This window comes from Xenopus tropicalis, chromosome 1 (assembly GCF_000004195.4).
Source record: "Xenopus tropicalis strain Nigerian chromosome 1, UCB_Xtro_10.0, whole genome shotgun sequence".
Classification (NCBI taxonomy): domain Eukaryota; kingdom Metazoa; phylum Chordata; class Amphibia; order Anura; family Pipidae; genus Xenopus; species Xenopus tropicalis.
In genome coordinates, this window is record NC_030677.2 from 41,906,822 (window position 1) to 41,924,826 (window position 18,005).

General features: G+C 38.5%; 1 protein-coding gene across 1 annotated transcript in view; it reads left to right on the forward strand.

Moving 5' to 3' along the window:
* Positions 1-18,005, forward strand: part of tusc3 (tumor suppressor candidate 3) — an 88,500-nt gene that overhangs the window by 53,193 nt on the left and 17,302 nt on the right. Inside the window, exons 5-7 of the mRNA XM_002934666.5 lie at positions 1,967-2,107; positions 5,467-5,556; positions 13,205-13,268. Of these exons, the coding sequence (XP_002934712.1) occupies positions 1,967-2,107; positions 5,467-5,556; positions 13,205-13,268 (295 nt within the window). The remainder of the gene's footprint in view (positions 1-1,966; positions 2,108-5,466; positions 5,557-13,204; positions 13,269-18,005) is intronic.

The window sequence follows — 18,005 nt, forward strand, 5'->3', positions numbered from 1 at the left end:
TGAATTATTAGACACTAACAAATGTACAGTTTGAATGAGAAACATTTTTTTGGTGCTTGGAGTATTATGTATTAACTGTATATGATTGCATATTGCAGAGAGAGGGATTAAAGGGAAAGGCATTTTTATATAAAATCATAATGAATAAAATAATGTTTATAAGAATGACTTGAGCTGCTAATGATATTGTGAACTAATACATATGTAACACCTGGATGTTAGTGTGCACATAGCTATTTGCCTTCCTGAATATATGAATTGCCACAGGTCCCTTCATTCAGCATTGGGCGGGCGAGGCACATAGGCATCCCTCTCATGCCCCTACCTGTCCCCTAACTTGTGCATCATTAAGATGTGCAAGTTATGTAGTGGCAGGGAACAAAGGCTATAACAGGGCCCTGTACATTCCTTTTGCTCTATGACAGACAGTAAGGAAGGGGGTAGCCTGCCTTGTCAATGCTACACTCTGCACCTCTCACTGGACTTTTTTTCTTTTTTTATTGCCCCAGGTCTTAATGACCCCTTAATGTATAAAAATAGTAAGTGACCTGAATTGTACACTGCAGTTTTAGCAGAATTACAACTCCTAGCATCCTTTGCCAGGTGGGAGTAATAATTTATCAGAAATGGAAAACATTGCCTATCCCTAACATACCATTTGAGAGGTAATCTAGAGGAAGAGTGGGGCAAGTAAAGGTGTGGGGGGGTGGTGATGTGTATGCATTTCTATGTGTCATGCATTGTAATACTTGTTTTTAATAGTGGTGATAGTACGTTATTAATTTTTAAAAACCAAGCTCCCCAAGGCAAAATCTATGACTATTCAGTGAGTAGAACTAGTATATATTACATTTCAATTAGCATATATAGTAGAACATGTATTTCTTTCCATTAATATACTTTCAGAGCAATGAAAAGCCTCACAGTAGATGACTGAATGTGTCTGATACAAAAGATTTGAAATTACAGAGATACAGATGAAGCACACTTTATTAGCATTATCAGCACCCCTTAGTGCCTTCAACAATGACACCTATAATGAGTATAATTTTGCTTTCTTATGAGCATGTGGTGGCTTAATTAATGCTTCTGCTCCTAAACCCATTTTGTTGGACATACGGAATGAATATGGCACAATGAGGTGGATGCCTATACACTAATCAGATATTTTCAACAGAAAGCTCACAACAGTCCATTTTATGCAGGAGAAGAAAGGGCCATTATTTCACCGAAAAATGTTGCTATGGAAACATGTTACATTACAATGACGCATGTAAAATTGCTAAGATCCATATCTGATTTTAAAAATAAAGTTATAATATCTAAGCTTGCCTTCCACCCATGCACTCAAGCCCAGCTCACAAGCACCAACTAGAATTTACTCATCTCTTGCACTTAGAATAAAAGAAATATCCCTAAATATGGAAATATTTCCTTCAGTTGTAGAAGATGCATTTTTAGTAATAGAGAAAAAGATTTTAGCCAGCAAGTTATTCTCCTGAACAAATGTAACAAAAGGGCCAGGAACAGAACAACTAGCTTAGATATATAAACACTACGTACTCGTATTTGGACAAACCCCCTAGTGATCAAAAGAGGATAATGGATAAACAAATTAAAGACTCCTTTACTACTCAAAAATCAGTAAAAAAAATCTTGTATTTATTTCAATCCATTAAAAGCATTAACAACCCCATATGGATAGCCTAACGCATTTCATGCTTACCCATCACTTAATCATAGGTACCAAAGCAATACACATACACCAAGTATATATAGAGGTCAAACCCCACCCCCCTTAATTAAAACCAATCAATAAACGATACATCATTTACTATGTCACAGACTCACACACCACATGCTTAACACTATTAACATTTGAGCCAAGATCATAGTATCAAACATCCAACAAATGTGCTTTATAATGAGAAATTATTTATTTACCAACAATGTTTCTGTTTTGCAGATTCGTGTATTTAGACCTCCTAACTACTCTGGCACAATTGCCCTAGCCTTATTAGTTTCTCTGGTTGGTGGGCTGCTTTACCTGAGACGGAATAACCTAGAATTTATTTACAACAAAACAGGCTGGGCCATGGCAGCTCTGGTAAGTTTCTTTTGTGTCTATTGGTTACAGTGGCAACATGAGTGGTGCCAACCTAAAAGGAGGCAATAGGTGAATAGTGAAAAGTTTCAGGCTTACTCTTACTCCCTTCTCAAGGCTTGAAAAAGAGAAAGAGTAAGACCAAATTGTTGCCTGTCCATCTGACCTAAAAATAAATATCACACTTCACCAATTGCAACAAGGATGTGCTGCAGTTTTACTTTTCATTGGTTCATCTAAACCAGCACAAGCGCAACAACTTTCCTAGTAGGTGACCGATAAGGATTTAGATTGGTTAATTAGTAGCCTAATGTGGATTGGCAGACTACTAGAGACTCTGTTTAGCAATACACATGGTCTTTATGCCTCCAAAACTTGCCTCCAAGCCAGAAATTCAACCAACTTTGAGGCCACTGGGAGCAATATCAAATGGGTTGGTTAGAAACATGCTGCTCTTGAGCTACAGGTTGGGGATCACTGATCTAAACCCTTGGCAAGGGGTTCCTTGACTGTATAGCACCCCACTGAAAAGTTTTCTATAAAGTGGTAGAAACACACACTATTAGAGGAAGTTCATATAAACCTAAAGGAAGGATGGCCAGACACGAGAGAATTAAAACATTAATGGTGCTCCAGTGTGTCCTTTGCATTACAAAATGAACAACAGCTATTTATACGGACACACAATATTGCTGGGATGTTTTAGTGTTTGTCAGCAAGTTGTGATGTTCTGTTAGCACACATTAAGTAGTACATTAAGGAAACCTGTTATTATTACATGCTTCATGGTTCCAAGTTTACCTTCAAAAGATGCGCTGGCACAGTGGCAATTTAAAGCAGGGAAACCCCCCGCTTGTTTTTTTTTAGTGCAAGTTAAAAAAATGTTTCGGGGCACGCCCCTTCGTCAGATGAAGGGACGTGCCCCAAAACGCTACTTTTTGTACTTGCACTAATAAACACGCAGGGTGTCTCCCCACAAATTGCCATGTTGTGCCAGCGCATCATTTGGAACTACATTGTAAAATGAGAGGGTGCCAATGCCTGTTTTGCACATTGAGCACCGGGCTAATCTTTTGGAAAGGCCAGGGTGTGCAGGTGAGTGATTTTGTAAAGACCAAGTTCGCCTCACCATACATCTCAGTGCCAGGAAGGTTTTGTATATGGAAAACCACCCCTATTCCCCATAAATCAGTTATACCAATGCCACCCTCACTGTCTATAAAACAGGGTGTGGCAGCACCCACCCATACTAGTTTGTAGCCACCTGCCTGCACCAGAAGAATCAATGGAAAGCCTTGGGCTGTTATTCATATACATCAGTGCTGTCCAACTTCTATGGTGCCGAGGGCCGGAATTTCTCTAGCATACATGGTGGAGGGCCGCTAATGGAAGCCAGTTTTGACCACTCCCCTTTTTGAAACCACACCCACTTCAAACCACACCTATTTTATCACAATGGTGGTAGCACAGCAAAATCCCAAATGCTTGATCCTTGCTGTGGGGATATCAACCATCATTCATATGTGAAAGAATTATGTCATATTAAGATATACCCTTAAATTCCATATGCCTCCTCCTCCCCTGTGGATAGCAGAGCAACCCCCAGTACATAATTACACACCTTAGGGACCATTTAATGGCTATTTCCAACTGCTAACAAACTCCCACAACAAACCCCCTGCCAGGTTCACCTCCCACAAGCAGCATAGGGCAAGCAGAGTATGGCACACACAGGAAGCACTCTGCCTGTCCTAAGCTGTCTGTGTGTGCCATACTCTGCCTGCCCTACCCTGCCTGTGTGTGCCATACTCTGCCTGCCCTACCCTGCCTGTGTGTGCCATACTCTGCCTGCCCTACCCTGACTGTGTGTGCCATACTCTGCCTTCCCTACCCTTCCTGTGTGTGCCATTCCCTCCCTGACCTATGCTGCCTGTGTGTGCCATACTCTACCTGCCCTATGCTGGCTGTATGTGCCATACTCTGCCTACAGTACCTATGTCTGAGGTGTGAAGAAGTAAACAATGGGAGTGATTACAGTCTGAGCCTGAGGTGTGAACACTGCAGGGGGTGAACAATGCAGGGATTAAAAGGTGTGAAAAACACAGGGGATTACATTTTTAAACAATACAGAGGGATTACAGCCTGAATCTGAGGTGAGAACCATGCAGGGGGGCAGTAAATCTCAGTACTGATACCATTTAATGCTTACTCAAAGGTAAGCCATCAAAGCAGCCAGACAGGTGGGGGGCCACACAGAGGGGGGCCGCCAGTTGGACAGCACTGATATACATCATTCTCATATATCCTGCTATATAGCACTCTTAATTTGTAACCAGAACCATATAGTTTTTAGGGAATTTTATGTTCTGAAGGTTGGAGCTAAATCAATGCCAAGGATTATTTCTGTACTTCTCATATGATCAAAAGAAGTATATATATTTTATGACTGGTTATAAATGTGTCATTAAATAGCTGAACTGTATATCCGGTTATGGGTATACTATTTTATTTACATCAGAACTGATATTGCGGGAAATGATTTCTATCTTTAAGGTATTTGTATCACTTTGATGTTTTCCCATGGAAGTCTTCTTATAGAAAATGTTATTGATATGAACCACGTACAGCTAACCTAATTCACAAGCTATTTAATCCATGCATAAAATTATCCTTCATTAGTAACAATCAATACAAGAGAAACATGCTTGCAGTGAATGCACAGATACTGCTAAAAGCATGGGCTCAGCTGTTCTAGAGAATAAATGGAAAAGCATCTCACTGTGTGTTTGTATTAATGTTTGAAGAACAAGTCGATTCCAGTGTTAATAAATCAAGGTAATGCTTCATATAATACATTGGGTGCTCTGGTACTTTACAGGGGGAAACGAGACTAACTGAAGTTATTGATTCCTGCAACAAATGTATTTATTGGAAAAAAAAATTGAGACAAAACTAATTTTCGTTTTTATGCATATGATTTCAATATGAAAGGTCACTTAGGCCTTGATATATCAACATTTGGTAAATTAGCAAACAGCAACAGTAGTTACAGCTTGGTAAAATATTATGAATCATTATAAGGTGTAACGATTTTCAGGAAGTAATGAATAACATTAATCCTCACATGCAATTTGTATTGGAGATTAACGATTTAGATAAGTGTTAGTACTCAGCTGTAAATAAAATAAAATGGTTATTATACCTCCTAGAATATAAGGATATTAGTTGTCACCTTGGAATTATGTTTTGCCTGATTTTCTTCTTTTACCCAAGACATAAGACCAGAACTATATAAAAGTTGATATTAGCTGATTTTATGGCATTTCTCACGTGTGTCTTATTCAAATATATTTGCTTTTTAGTGTGTTGTCTTTGCTATGACGTCGGGGCAAATGTGGAATCATATCCGTGGTCCTCCTTATGCTCATAAAAATCCTCAGAATGGCCAAGTGGTATGTAATGTCAATTTGATACTAATGATATTGTGCCTGTTAATAGACTAATGTGTCATGCCTGTTTATAGATTTATCAGTCAGGCTTTAGCAGAAGAATGCAGGGGGCTGCTTCTCAGTCCAGTCCACTTTCCTAAAACATCACACTTCCTGTTACACTTTACACAGATTTTCTCCATCTGGCTCTGTGTTCCTTGATAATGGAACGATATTTTTCAGATCCCCTTTGTCTTTACTATTGTTTCCCTGCTGAACAAAAAATCTAAAAAGGTAGACCATTTGCAAATTGTCTCTGAATATCACTGTATACATCATTCTAAAAGTTAATTTAAAGGTGAGCAACCCTTTAAAGGAACAGTTCAGTGTAAAAATGAAACTGGGTAAAATGGATAGACAAATGCGCAAAATAAAAAATATTTGTAATTTAGTTACTTAGGCATAAATGTAGATGTCTAACATAATAGCCAGAACACTACTTCCTGCTTTCCACTCTCTAACCTCTTAGTTAGTCAGTGATTTTAGTGGGGGGGGGGGGGGCACATGGGACATAACTGTTCAGTTAGTTTGTGAGCACAGAGGTCAGATTCAGATGTAAACTAACTGAACAGTTATATCCCATATGGCCCCCCTCAAGTCACTGATTGGTTACTGACTGATTAAAGCTTAGAGAGCTGTAAAGGAGGAAGTAGTGTTCTGGCTATTGTGTTAGACATCTCCCACCCCAGCTTTTATAGATTAGATTTTTGCCTAACTAACTATATTGAAAACATTTTTTATTTTGTGCAGTCTATTTAAACCAGTTTCAGTTTTACACTGAACTGTTCCTTTAAAAGTTAATTTACTTAGGGTTTGGACAGCTGCATTAGCTCATCACAAACACTTCAAATGGTTTGCCCAGATAGTGTCCTTTAATTTCAGACTTATAGCCCTCCCTCTATAAAGCATTACATGTGTATTCTTATTTGTATAATATATATATATTGTATATATATATATATATATACAATATATACGTATACATTCTTTAATCCTTTAACTGGTAAAGCTCAGAGCAAATCCATGTAAACTGCAGTTTTCTAGTGTCTTCAGCAATCAAGAGGTTAAGGCAAAGAAATCTACAGGCCATAACAAGCACTTGAACTTTTTCAACCAGATAGTCTTGACATTTCACAGTATATAATACCTGGCCTGTTTTTTAAACATTATGTGCATTCAAGTGGCAGAAAGGACTGATATTCATTTAAATAGAATTTTACTGCTGCATATTAAGCAATTGAATTCTGTAGCTGCTACTTAACTATAAAAATGATACGCTCCTGGTTTGGCCATGCTAGTTTATTCAGTGTATTCCTTAATTCGTGCTTTATACTCTGCAATTTTTGTTTCCTGAATGATTTAAAATAATAGAGAAATATAATTGTCAGACATTAACTGTAACGGCAGGTTTTTCACTATAGATCATTAACTATCATATAGTAAATATGAGCAAGAGTAGCATACCTGTAAACGATTTAATTAGGTTAACAGATACCATTTGACATTAATTATGCAGAGCGGAGAGGATATGTATCAATAAGGACTCACTGACATATGAACTGGAATGGTGTGGGAGAGACCGACAGTAGCAGACCTGGGGCAAGGTAGAATTGGAGGTACCATCATTACTACATGCTGCTGCCAGTTGATATTCTCATGCCTAATTGGTTCTAGTCTTTGAGCAGCTGCTTGGGTTACTTGCATTGGCAGGCTTGCTTGTGGCAACAAATTAGTGTTGCTGAAAATAGGACTGAAATGTCTCTGTCCTTCAACGCTAGAAATCACGAGAGAAAAGTTGCCAGACTACTGATCACATAAAAAAGATTTTTTTCCCTCAGTGCTGCACAAAGCAAGATGCCCAGTGTTCATGTTTGGTAGCCACATGCTGAGTGGTGGACAGGGTTACACAGCCAGGAGGGTTTCATTCACATTGTGAATGCACAGTATTGATCTTTTATAGAGCTACAGTACTTTAAGTGTTAAAGTGTACCATTCAGAAAGTAAGTAATACTTATTTCTTGTAAAGAACATTGTGCATTAAGCATGAAATGCGTAAGGCTTTGTCAGAGATGTCCTTTTGAATAATTTTTTTCTTCTGTGTTGCTTCTAATATGCCTCAGGGATGTCCAAATTGCATCTGTTGTGGTAGTACAACTCCCAGAATACCACTGATATCTAAGTAACATTCCCCACCATGCTCAGATGAAGCCCCAACCTTTCTGCCTTGCCAGAGGCCTCTTCTTCTGTAGCAGTTGGAAGACTATTTTTTTGCAGCAATTTGTTATAAAGTCAAAAGGACATCTCAGCTGTTTCTAAATTGACACAGTTTATCCATAGGTAAATTAATTCTGATTGTGTTACAGCTTTAAAAAGTGACTGAATATTTTTGTGGCTAGTATATATTACATAGCAGAAAACAAAAACCAGCATTAGGGTAAAAGCTAAATTATAAGATAGCTATCTCAAAAAGTAAGCATATAATGGGATAGTGATATAGCGTACCAAACAGTGATAGAGATTCGGGTGTAGAAACCCCGAGCCCGTCTCAAATGCAAACAATCCCAATCAATCGTGAAGAGTTAAGCTGGCCATACACGTGGCGATCTCACGATGTTTCGTACGACCGTCGGTCGCACGAAACATCGTCAGATCCGCCACACACCATTCAGGGCTGAATCGGCAGGTAAGGAGGTAGAAACAATAGGATTTCTACCTCCTTCTGCCGATTCAGCTCTGAAGGGAGAATTTTGGTCAGGCGCCTTCTATGGCGCCCGATCAAAATTTTCTAACTTGGCCGATCGGCGAGCCGACCGATTTCAGCAGCTTCCTGCGATATCGGTCGGCTCGCTGACATGCCATACACGCACCGATTATCGTACGAAACGAGGTTTCGTACGATAATATCGGTGCGTGTATGGCCACCTTTAGTCAGGCAAAATCCATTTAGATACAAAAGGCTCACCAAAGTCCAGGAGTGGTCCGGGTGCTCAAAGCCCCGAACCCGTAGCCGAGGGGGAGAGAGAAAATTACAGAAATGTAAGTAGAACTTCAAACACGGCCGGACACAGGAGTCTGCTTAAAAGGCAATCTTTTTTCTTCCATTTAAAATCAAAGTGCCTGACGCGTTTCGTGCGCACTTAATCATAGGCCTATGATTAAGTGCGCACGAAACGCGTCAGGCACTTTGATTTTAAATGGAAGAATAAAGATCACCTTTTAAGCAGACTCCTGTTTCCGGCGGTGTTTGAAGTTCTACTTACATTTCTGTAGTATATATTACATGCCATTCCATCATTCTCTAATGAGCAATTTGGTATAGAGGCTGGGTGATAATATTTAATTTTAACACTTTCTGCTCAGATTGGTTTGGTTCATGGTAAAATGTGAATGAAAGCTGTGTAATAGTGCAGGTTTTTCAGTGTGTTGTTTAAGAGAACATATTTCTTTTTTATGTATAATGGGATTAAGTACATGCAAGTTAGTATATAACAAAGCTGACTCTTTCTGCATACAGTACAATGCTGGTCCCCATGATAGCACACTTGCTCTGAAAGTGGATTTACAACAAAATGCTATGCCCTTTGCTATAAATATCAGTTAAAATCTGTCACTTATGAAGTAGGGGAAATTTATCCAACTGTGTATTTTGGGCAGGTCATCTAAAGTGTATACGTTGCACCTACGACAACCCTTCCTCCCATAGTGTACCACAATGCAGAACCCTGGCATTTATTGGGGCATATTAGTTACAGACCAATTGCTCGTAAGAGTGCTGGTAAGGCCCAATATAGAGCCACTGTTCCTGGTACTGAGCAGTTCCTTATTCCTATTTAAGGCATATTATTGTGGTTAAGTAAAGCTTTATTTGATATAAAGAGCAGATAATATGCAAAGTTTCTGGCAACGTTACCTGGAAGAGATCTTCCATGAGCAGACCTCTGGGGTCACAGTGAGAGAGGAAAACAGCTGCTCTGACATATGGTGAAATGCTTTTGTATAACGCATTGAAACAATCTTAGCATAGTTTTAAAACATTAAACATCTGTAAATATGAGGATGGTTCATGTGGCGTTCCTTTTTTACAATGCATTAAATGATTAGATGTACACAAAATATTTTCATGTGGTGTTTTATATGGATATAACTATGTGAAATATAATAATAATAAATTGCCCTTTCCTGGAATTCCTATGGTCTGTCATCCACTAAGTTTAAAGGAATGTCATTTCAGTATATTGACAGGAATGCCGTCCTCCCTTCTTATTATCTGCATTTTCTTTATTTTGACACAAGCCCCATGTTATCGTTGGCAGCTATTATAAATGGGATGCCTCATGAAGGCAGATGAAGGGTGTAAGCAGACAAACTAGGGGTGATTGTTGGATCAGCTATACCTCACCCCTACACAAAATAGAGACAATAATGGTGAGAAGCAGCAACCTATGTTTAGATAAATCTCCTTTTACATTTTGCTAATATTGTAAGGTTTTATGTTTGGAGAATGTCTAAAGAAGGTTTTAGTTCTTAATGCCTAACTAATGGTCTCTAATGGTCTGTGAAGCAGTATCATGGTATTCTGTAGATTCCATTATCACTCTTAGTAGAGTTAAAGCCAGCATCTGTGCTGAATTGTTTAGGTGACTAGGTGCATGTAGTGGCAAAAATATCATTTTCAGCAAGAGGTAAAATTTATCACGATGACAGCTAGATTTGTTCAACCTCGGTTGGAGAAACACAAAGGCAAAATGTAATTTTCTGTGGCCAGCACAATTGTAAGACTTGATAATTGAGTCATCATGGTTACTTTGGAAACAAGAGTTAGAAGAAGATTCCCTTCACTTCATCATTCAAAAACTGTGCACCCTTGTTCTAGAAGAATTGGCCAACATTTTCTTAGGTAGAGCCTTTTCAACGTACGACTGGAAGAATAAGGACTTATGGCCATCCAATATATTATTAATAAACACTTGCAGAAGTCGTTGGTGTTTTTGTTATTTTGTCCACCCAAAAGAAAAACAAAATGCTGCTTGTAGATTCCCATAGCTTTCTTAGTGAAAACCTTGTTTTTTTTTCAGCCTTACTTACATTAGAGAAGTATACTCTAATATATTTTATGGGTGTTTATTTAACAAAACCCCATATTCTTACTATTTTCCCAAAACATAAATGGTTCTTTATCTTCTTTTAGAGACCAGTTATGAGATTATTTATCTTCAGTTTAATTAGTCACTTTATCTTGTCCGTGATATTTACCAGATCAACAGGGAATATAATCGGCAGCAATAAAATTAGATCATGTCTTTTAAGTAATGGTCTTTAAAGTGTTGGACAAAGGTTTACATTTTTCTTCATTAAGTAATAATTGCAAAGGAGATTAAAAATACATAAAAAACTGATTATCATTGCATTTCACATGAAATTCTATATTGGAACAAGGAAATAGATTTGGAAACTGTTGGTTTGATATAGCAAAAACTTTAGTCTGTTATGATGCTGCGTTATAAGTGGCATGTATAGATAGGAAAAAGTGGGGTTGGGAACTGAGTAAGTGTTAACTGCATAAGCTTTTAAACATCTCATTCAAACATCAACATTCTCATTTTAAACATTAACATTCTCATTATTAAATGAGATGTGTTTAACTGGGTTGCAAAAACAAACGTTGTAGGGCTATCTTATGTGGAATATTTAATCTGAGCCTTTTTTTAACACTATATATATATATATTTATATGGTCGGGCACATTTCAGCCTTACCATTAGCCACTTAAACAGGTAGTTTGGAAAAAGCATCTTGGTTTCCTTTTGGGTTTCATTGTATCTGCATTGATTGAAAATCTTAAAGGACAAGGAAAGGCTAAGTCACTTGGGGGTGCCAAAATGTTAGGCACCCCCAAGTGACTTAAATCGCTTACCTTGTACCCCAGGCTGGTGCTCCTGTTAGGAGAGAACAGCACAAGCCCGGGCCACCTGTAGCGCTTCCTCCTTCCTGCTTTGTTTTGCCGGCAAATTCCCAGGACCGGTGCATGCGCATTAGAGTGAAAAGCCGGCTTCTCTGTTAAAGTTCGGCTTTTTCACTCTACTGCGCATGCGCGCACGAGCGAACATGAAGGAGGAAGAGCTGCAGCTACCCCTAAAAGGTAGGTGATTTAAGTCACTTGGGGGTGCCTAACATTTTGGCACCCCCAAGTGACTTTGCCTTTTTTTCTTCTTTAAGTTGGCCAACTGGGTGCCCCCTCCATCTTATCGTCTCTCAGGCTGATTGCATGAAAAGTGTACACGGCACAAACTATGGGGACCTTTCTATTGTTCTGATCATGCTTGCAAAGGACATTCTGTAGCTTCTCTTCACTTCCTGGGATTTTAAAACCTGCCTTATTTCCAAACCCTACCAATAATCATACAAACCTTTGTTTTGGTAATCTTGTGTCTATCTTTACTGGTTAGTGTCTCTTCACCATTTTCTGAGAGAGAGATTTTAGGACTTGTTGTTTGTGGCTGTGAATAACCCCTAGATCACTGCCCTGACCAATAGATCCAAAATATTGTAAGTAAAAGTGGAATTGTGTATTAGTTTTTCTTTCAATAATCATTTTTACTAGACAAGGCTAAGCCGTATATATTATCATTTTCACATGTCTTTGCAATTTTTTAGAAAAGACTTTTGAAGAGCACATATTTGATGAGGCTATTTCTGCGCACATAATTAAATATGACTTCTGATTTCCATTTATCATGTTTTACAGATGCTTAATTAATGCTTTATTATTTCTGATAGATTAAAAATAAAACGAATAATTGCTGGATGGCCTTAAGTCATTCCCCATAACATAAAAATGAGTTCACTCGTTCCAGGAGCCCACAGTTAACGTATTAAGTTTATTGCATTTTTCATGTCCTTTAATTGGTTTATGCTGCTTGTCCTTTTAAGTCTGCAACATGCAGAGTTTCATAAATTAGAATAAAATGATTTTTTAACATATTTCAGAAATCATTTTTACAGTAAGCAAAAAAAATGTTAAAACAGTTATATCGGTGGGAAGTAAAATGTAACAAGCTTGAATGAAGGCACTGTACTGGAGGCACTAAGCAGTTCAGCCAGAATACACTATACACAATGTCATTGTCGCTGATTGCGCATTTGTAGAGGCTGTAGGTGGCCATTTGCAACAATTATCAATAAAATTAGCAGACCAGATATTTAGGGCCATGTAAGCCTTATATTGTTGAAACCAGAAATGTCAAAAGTCAAGTGAGCAGGTAATGGAGAAGCAAGGTCCATAGAAGCCTATCAGTAGTTCTACTTTTATATGATCACTCATTGGGGGTCACTTATAAAGTTTGCGCAGTGCATATGTTTTTCCCAAATGATTGTTTGCGCATGTTTTCCCCTAAATTTTGCATTGCTGCGCCCGTCTTTCTTTTTTTTGCGAATCGCAGTGAAATGCGAATTGCGTACAAAAATTTGCAAATAACGGACAAAGAATGTGCGCACAAATATTTGAAGAACATTCGCAATTATATAGGAAACAAAGGAAATAGCAATTAGTTTGAGTTTTGACAGATGGCTATGTTTTTATGAATACTAATGCAAAGCATTTGTTCTTTTTCAGAGTTACATCCATGGAAGCAGCCAAGCCCAATTTGTTGCAGAATCGCACATTATTCTTTTGCTTAGTATCCTTTCTATGTGCATATGTAGAAGATTAACGACAGTATGGGATCCATTAACCAGAAACCCGTTATCCAGAGAGCTCCAAATTATGGGAAGGCCATAGACTCTAATTTAACCTTTTTAGTGCCACAGGACGTAGAATCTACGTCCTGGGTACTAAAGGACCAAAGTGCCACAGAACGTAGATTCTACGTCCTGGGGCACTTCCGGATTTGGGAGCGGAGAAGCTTCTTCGCTCCCCGCTCGTTCCCCAGCCTCCAGACACAAGTCAGAGGTGGGGAACAAGTGGCCCCTGGGTCGCGATCGCCCAGGGGCCCCATAGGAAATGTCAGGACACGCTGTCTATGCGTGCCTGACATTTCCTGCTCTCCCTTCCCTCCCCCCTGGCCCCCCTTCTCATACTCACAGATCGGCGTCGCAGGAAGAAGCTGCAGCGGCTCCTGGGTCCTTCCTCCCACCTTCACACGATGTCTGTGCCTGCTTGTCCCAGGTAAGTGTAAAAAAACACACATACACACACATAATACACTAATACACACTTATACTCACACTTACACACAAACACATACATTTTGGGTAGTTGGTGGGTTTCACACATTCAGAACAGTTACACTTACACATACTTACTTGCACACTCACTTGCACACTCACACACATGCACAAAAAACACATTTTACCATGTGTACACACTCACTTACACACTTATGTAATTTTGTATTTTTTTTCTATCGCATCGTTTTTATTCTTGCCTGAAAAAAATGTTTTATTGCCTTTGCGGATAGCGTATTCGCTAACCGCACTGCGCAATACCTTTTGTGTATTATTTTGGTGTTTCTACTACATTTTCTGTGATTTTGGTGCAGTTTTGGGTATTTTACTGCATGTTTAGCCATTTTATAGCATTTTCAGTTATGCATAGTTGTTGTTCGCTTTACTTTGTCTGTAAAACTTATTTGCCCAAGCCAAAATACTCAAACTGTTATTCTGCCTGCAGATATTATTAGGCAAAAAAAAAAAAATGATTTTAGTGATTTTTTTTTTATTTTTATCAGTTTTAGTGCTTTTTACATTGTTCTTTGTTACTTGTCTTTGCACATGGACATTTTGTCTGCTGTATTTCAATTTGGCATCCTCTGTACCCCACATAGTTTGGTAAATCTATTCATATTGGGCATCAAACTGTTCAGTAGACTAGTGGCGTTCATAGTTAGAATGTTTTATGTTGGTACGTTACTAAATGTGGGGTACATAATGGGGCAACATGCAAGCTTTGTGATGATTTTCAGAAATGTCACAAAAACAGTTCTGTTTAGTATAGCTTTGTAATTTGGTAGTTTGCAGTAAAAAGTTTTATTTACCCATTTTTGTTTTGTCAGAATGTGTACTTTCGGAAAATATATGGCTTTCTAGGGTCTCTTTACTGTTAGGGGGTCTTATGCCGCATAATACACATACCGGGTGCAAAAACTGCATGAGCCGGAGCGTCTTATGTGAAAATTCATATGCACTATTTTTACTTGGGTGCCCCTGTACCCCACATAGTTTGGTAAATTTATGCATATAGGGCATCAAACTGTTCAGAAGACCCCTGGCTTTCATATTTAGAATGTTTTATGTTGATACGGTACAAAATGTGGGGGTACATAATGGGGTAAAATGCAAGCTTTGTGACAATTTTCAGAAATGTCATAAAAACCGTTCTGTTTAGTATAGCTTTGTAGTTTGGTAGTTTGCAGTAAAAAGTTTTATTTACCCATTTTTGTTTTGTCAGAATGTGTACTTTCGGAAAATATATGGTTTTCTAGGGTCTCTTTACTGTTAGGGGGTCTTATGCCGCATAATACACATACCGGGTGCAAAAACTGCATGAGCCGGAGCGTCTTATGTGAAAATTCATATGCACTATTTTTACTTGGGTGCCCCTGTACCCCACATAGTTTGGTAAATCTATGCATATAGAGCATCAAACTGTTCAGTAGGCCCCTGGCGTTCATATTTAGAATGTTTTATGTTGATACGGTACAAAATGTGGGGGTACATAATGGGGTAAAATGCAAGCTTTGTGACAATTTTCAGAAATGTCATAAAAACCGTTCTGTTTAGTATAGCTTTGTAGTTTGGTAGTTTGCAGTAAAAAGTTTTATTTACCCATTTTTGTTTTGTCAGAATGTGTACTTTCGGAAAATATATGGTTTTCTAGGGTCTCTTTACTGTTAGGGGGTCTTATGCCGCATAATACACATACCGGGTGCAAAAACTGCATGAGCCGGAGCGTCTTATGTGAAAATTCATATGCACTATTTTTACTTGGGTGCCCCTGTACCCCACATAGTTTGGTAAATCTATGCATATAGGGCATCAAACTGTTCAGTAGACCCCTGGCATTCATATTTAGAATGTTTTATGTTGATACGGTACAAAATGTGGGGGTACATAATGGGGTAAAATGCAAGCTTTGTGACAATTTTCAGAAATGTCATAAAAACCGTTCTGTTTAGCATAGCTTTGTAGTTTGGTAGTTTGCAGTAGAAAGATGTATTTACCCATTTTTGTTTTGTCAGAATGTGTACTTTCGGAAAATATATGGTTTTCTAGGGTCTCTGTACAGTGAGGGGGTCTTATGCCGCATAATACACATACCGGGTGCAAAAACTGCATGAGCCGGAGCGTCTTATGTGAAAATTCATATGCACTATTTTTACTTGGGTGACCCTGTACCCCACATAGTTTGGTAAATCTATGCATATAGGGCATCAAACTGTTCAGTAGGTCCCTGGCGTTCATATTTAGAATGTTTTATGTTGATACGGTACAAAATGTGGGGGTACATAATGGGGTAAAATGCAAGCTTTGTGACAATTTTCAAAAATGTCATAAAAACCGTTCTGTTTAGCATAGCTTTGTAGTTTGGTAGTTTGCAGTAGAAAGATGTATTTACCCATTTTTGTTTTGTCAGAATGTGTACTTTCGGAAAATATATGGTTTTCTAGGGTCTCTGTACTGTTAGGGGGTCTTATGCCGCATAATACACATACCGGGTGCAAAAACTGAATATGCCGGAGCGTCTTATGTGAAAATTCATATGCACTATTTTTACTTGGGTGCCCCTGTACCCCACATAGTTTGGTAAATCTATGCATATAGGGCATCAAACTGTTCAGTAGACCCCTGGCGTTCATATTTAGAATGTTTTATGTTGATACGGTACAAAATGTGGGGGTACATAATGGGGTAAAATGCAAGCTTTGTGACGATTTTCAGAAATGTCAAAAAAACCGTTCTGTTTAGCATAGCTTTGTAGTTTGGTAGTTTGCAGTAGAAAGATGTATTTACCCATTTTTGTTTTGTCAGAATGTGTACTTTCGGAAAATATATGGTTTTCTAGGGTCTCTGTACAGTTAGGGGGTCTTATGCCGCATAATACACATACCGGGTGCAAAAACTGCATGAGCCGGAGCGTCTTATGTGAAAATTCATATGCACTATTTTTACTTGGGTGCCCCTGTACCCCACATAGTTTGGTAAATCTATGCATATAGGGCATCAAACTGTTCAGTAGGCCCCTGGCGTTCATATTTAGAATGTTTTATGTTGATACGGTACAAAATGTGGGGGTACATAATGGGGTAAAATGCAAGCTTTGTGACAATTTTCAGAAATGTCATAAAAACCGTTCTGTTTAGCATAGCTTTGTAGTTTGGTAGTTTGCAGTAGAAAGATGTATTTACCCATTTTTGTTTTGTCAGAATGTGTACTTTTGGAAAATGTATAGTTTTCTAGGGTCTCTTTACTGTTAGGGGGTCTTATGCTGCATAATGCACATGCTTGTAGCTTATATTGCAGTATATACACTTTGTATGCACTAACTTCCTTATGGGGTCTCTAAATGCCAGATACATCAGCGATCCTATGCACAATGGGCATCAAACTGTTCAGTGGACCCTTGGCTTTCATATTTAGGGTGTGTTTTCTTGGTACCTAATGTTATGTGGGAGATAAGGTGCTTGAAAGTGGAAGATTTGATGTGATTTTCAGGTATTTCACCAAAACTAGCAATTTGGGAAAGCACTGCGACTCTGTAGTTTGGAGTAGAAAGACATGGGTACCAATTTTGAATTCGCCCGAATGTGTATTTTCCAAAAATATATGGTTTTGGGGGGTCAATGTATTTTTTTGTGTTTTTACCCCACAGAAAATGCAGTAAACGTGCTGAATTTTCAGTAGCTAAAGAGACCTCTGGGGCAATCTCTATGCACTAACTTCCTTATGGGGTCTCTAAATGCCAGATACAGTGCTGATCCTATGCACAATGGGCATCAAACTGTTCAGCGGACCCTTGGCTTTCATATTTAGGGTGTGTTTTCTTGGTACCTAATGTTATGTGGGAGATATGGTGCTTGAAAGTGGAAGATTTGATGTGATTTTCAGGTATTTCACCAAAACTAGCAATTTTGGGAAAGCACTGCGACTCTGTAGTTTGGAGTAGAAAGACATGGGTACCAATTTTGAATTCGCCCGAATGTGTACTTTCCAAAAATATATGGTTTTGGGGGGTCAATGTATTTTTTTGTGTTTTTACCCCACAGAAAATGCAGTAAACGTGTTGAATTTTTAGTAGCTAAAGAGATCTCCTGGGCAATTTGTATGCACTAACTTCCTTATGGGGTCTCTAAATGCCAGATACATTGGTGATCCTATGCACAATGGGCATCAAACTGTTCAGCGGACCCTTGGCTTTC